At 68.1% G+C, this 3,738-nt stretch overlaps 1 protein-coding gene across 1 annotated transcript in view; it reads right to left on the bottom strand.

The window, feature by feature from the left end:
- Nucleotides 1-2,554, bottom strand: part of ELFN1 (extracellular leucine rich repeat and fibronectin type III domain containing 1) — an 8,860-nt gene extending 6,306 nt beyond the window's left edge. The window contains 3 exon segments of the mRNA XM_025049572.1: nt 898-1,093; nt 1,810-1,909; nt 2,523-2,554. Of these exon segments, the coding sequence (XP_024905340.1) occupies nt 898-1,093; nt 1,810-1,909; nt 2,523-2,554 (328 nt within the window).
- Between the last annotated feature and the right edge of the window lie 1,184 nt (nt 2,555-3,738).

The following is a 3,738-nucleotide window of genomic DNA, read 5'->3' as shown; positions in this document are numbered from 1 at the left end:
TCCAGCAGGGCAGCCTCCAGTCACAGGTGGCTACCGGGTGCTAGAAGCATGGCTCGTGGCTGTTGTACTGGACAGCACAGTCCTAGAACCGTCCATAAAAACAGCGCCTTGGCCTGCACCCCGTCCAGCCACTGCCCATCTCCCTCCCCCATCTCCACCTCAACCCTCTCTCGGCCCCTCCGGTGCAGCGACGCCCATGAGCCTGCTCCCAGCAGGCTCCCCGGTGACCCATCCTGCCGGCTGTGGGGCTCCCCTAGTTTGCCTTGCTCGGCCCCCAAGCAGCATCTGGCCCAGGTGACTCCCAGTCCTGAGACACTTCCTGCTCCAGGTCCCCGAGCCACCACCCTCGTGCCCTCATGGGCCACGTCCCCCGCAAGGCGCGGTCGTCAGCCTGCCCTCTAGCTGTCCCCGTGGCCGAGCTCCCACCTCACTCCCCCGCAGCGTCACACCCGGCCCGTGGCTTCGGGGCTCTCCCCACGTGCCTCACCCCCGTCCACCTCACACCTCGCCGGCCCGGGGCCCCAGGCCCACAGACGCAGCTGCTCTCCCGAGTCCACGCCCACCCTCCGCGTGTCAGTCAACACGCCGCCCTTGGCTCCTCTGTCTGCCCCGACGCCCTGGGGTGGCAGCGCGGACCCCGGATGCTGGTGCTCACCTCCCGCCACCCCGGGCCAGGCCACCACCGTCTCCCGCTGGGCCAGTGCCGGGGGCCCCCACCTCACCTCCTGGCTCCCCACACTCGCTGCCCCCTCCGCCGCCGGAGGACGCTGGGCGCTGGCCCGGGCCCCGCCCCCCATCTGGAACTCCCTGACCCCGTTCCTCCACACCCCTCCACAAGGTCCCCCCCGTCCCCGCCTGATGTCCACACCCCTCATTCACATGCAGTGAGGACCCTACCCGACGGCGATGTGAGCCGCCGGGCAGGCGGACACCTGGGTCGGGGGCAGACCTCGCTGGCCCTGGAGGGTGCTTGGCTCCGGATTCTCCTGGTGACTGGGAGTTGGGTGCTTCCGCCCCCCCCGGCATGCAGCTCCTCACAAGCGGTGGCCTCCTGTGTGCATTCTGTCAGGCCCACGGGGGCTGTCACCGCTCTCTGGAGGGACAGACATGCCCATGTGGCCACCGGCACCTCTCCGCGTGGGGCCACACCTGCCCCAACCCCCCGCGGCCTGTAAACCCCAACGCAGCCCGGTTGGAAAGCACGCTTGACATCCTCACTGCAAAGCAGCCTGAACGCCGCACCTTCCCCCGCGCCCAGGGCAGGCCACGCCCGCAGCTCCTCCGGACAGCGGGCTCCGGCCAGCGTCTCTCGCCCGTGCCAACCCACGTCTTAGAGGGAGAAACGGCACCAGGAGGCCCGGGCTCGGTGTGTGGCTCTGACAGGAATGAGCTGTGGGGCCTCAGTTCCTCACCTCTAACATGGGGTCACTTCCTACCTAGCGGGTCAGATGCGGCGCCTTCACAGTGGGGCAGAGGGACACCAGCATGCCCTGGAGGCCCCACACCCACGTGCGTGTCATCTGTGCATACGTGTCTGCATACGCACGGGTATGCACACGTGTAGCTGTGCGTGCGTCTGTGTGCCCTGGCACGTGTCAGTGGTCACGAGACCTGGAGAGAGGGCTACGTTCCTGGCCACCATGACAGGACAGACAAGTCACCTTCAGAGCCATCACGTCCTCAAGCCCCAGCAGAGTCCTACAAAGTGGAAGGACACGAGGCAGCCACCATGCTCTCCGTGTCCACGCGAGAAGCCATGAGTGAGGGGACTCGCCCAGACCCCTCGCTAGGCAGGCGGGATAAGCCCACCTGCTGACTCGACAGCTCCCTGTCCAGGGCCTGTTCCTCGCCCAGCGAGGAGCTGCTGCCAGGACCAGGGAGGGTGGCACGGGGTGCCCGGCCCCCAGGCCTGCAGGGAGGGCAGGTGCTCACTGGCCTCATCCAGGACAGCCCTGCCTGCCAAGGATGGGACTGGAGTGGAGCTGGGGGGGCGTGGCCAGCACACTGGTCCTTGTTATCTGCTGGAACGTCCCCGACAGGTTTAAAGGCACCTGTGGGGGACAGAGGGTCACTCGAGAGGACCTCGGGTCTCCCTGGCCTGAGCCCTCTGTGACGCCTTTCGCCCACACGCCCACACGCACGTGTCCCCGCTGCAGAGGACACCTCTGTAGGGGGACGGGGACGGCGCGCAAGGCTGGCACCAAGTTCCTTCTGCCACATCAACGCTGCAGCCTGTGTTGCCGCTGATGGAACAAATACGGTGGGGCCAGGCTCTTCGACTCCCGGGAGGGCGTCTGCGTGATCCCCGGCCGTGCTGGCGGGAACACAGCTGTCTAAGGATACTGTCCTGGCCACCGAGCCCAGGCAGGAGGCCGGGCTGGGGCTCTGCCAGCAAAGGGGCCTCCCCACCTCCGGGGGGACCGGGGCCTGGCTGGTGCAGGGCGGCGGGGAGCGGTGGGAAGCATTAGATCAACGCCCGTTCGCCTCCAGCGTTTTGCCAGTGGGTCATGTTCACTGCTCACGTCCGTGGCCTCTGCAGAGCCCACAGGGCCATGGTGGACGAGACGGACGGCGCGACCCAGACCGGCCAGGCTGCAGAGTCCCAGGGCAGGACGTGCTCCAGCCGCGTGACCTTGGGCAAGTCGATGCCTCTGAGCCTTTCCGTCTCTCAAAGGGAGGCCCCAAGGGAGCACCCCAGGGTTGCCGTGGGGACGCCTAGCTACTTGAGGCTCCCCCCTTCCGGCTCGAGGCCGGGTCCAGACACGCCCTCCCTGCAAACACGTCCTCCAGCTGCAGGGGGCCGCGCAAAGCAGTGCGGGTGGCCGGAGCAGGCCGGCCGGACATGCCCTGTGGGTTTTTTCCCAGCAAGCCACCACCCTGCTGCCCACACAGGGGGCCCGGGGGGTGTCCCCACTCCTCCCCCACCTGGGACGTGCTCCTCCCCTGCCTGCTCCATTTGTCCAGCGAGGCAGGCGCAGCCTCCCGCGGCGGCCAGTCCAGCAGTGCTGACTCAGCGGGGTCCTCAGCACTTGGCCACGGGGTGAGGCTTGGCAAGCCGCCAAGCACGGATGGCCCTGGCCTTGTCCTCCGGGAGGCGGGAGGCGGAGAAGCATCGGCTGCAGCTCACCCACCCAAGGATGAGAGGGCGCCGGGGGCGGTGCCGAGTGCCCGCTGCACCGGCCACGCCCTGGGGCCCACAGGGTCACCCAGAGGCGACGTGAGCAGGAAGTGTGCAGGGGTGACCACTCGCTCCCAGGGTCCTGCACATGACGAGTGCCGACCGTATGCTGAGCCCCGTCTCCAGTGTCCAGGGGTCTAAGAATGTCCCCGCATTAGAAGGTGGAGAGACACGCTTAGAAAGTGGTCCAGATCACCCCACCATGGTCCACGGGGCAGCGCCCTCGTCCAGAACGCGTGCAGGAGAAAGCGGGGTCCGGGGCCAGAGCCGCACGCCCCCAGCCCCAGCCCGGAAGCCGGCCGGGGGCCAGGGGCCTGCCCCGGGGTGACATGGGCTCCCTCCTCCCTGCTCCCTGCTCCATCCTCCCTCCGGGCTGTGGAGCTGATGAGGAACCGAACACTGAACAGTCTGTCACGCTCCCACTGGCGCCTTTTTAAATTAAAAACCACGATGCAGGCGTCGCTGGAGGGAGAAAGCACTCCACAAGGGTTCCCCACTTCGGCGGCGGGACTGGGGGACAGGGTGGCTGGCGGGACTCGGGGACGGGGTGGCCGGCGGGA

The sequence above is a fragment of the Pteropus alecto genome, unplaced genomic scaffold, assembly GCF_000325575.1.
Source record: "Pteropus alecto unplaced genomic scaffold, ASM32557v1 scaffold56, whole genome shotgun sequence".
NCBI lineage: Eukaryota > Metazoa > Chordata > Mammalia > Chiroptera > Pteropodidae > Pteropus > Pteropus alecto.
Note: the sequence above shows the minus strand (reverse complement) of the source record. Positions and strands in the feature narration are given on the sequence as shown.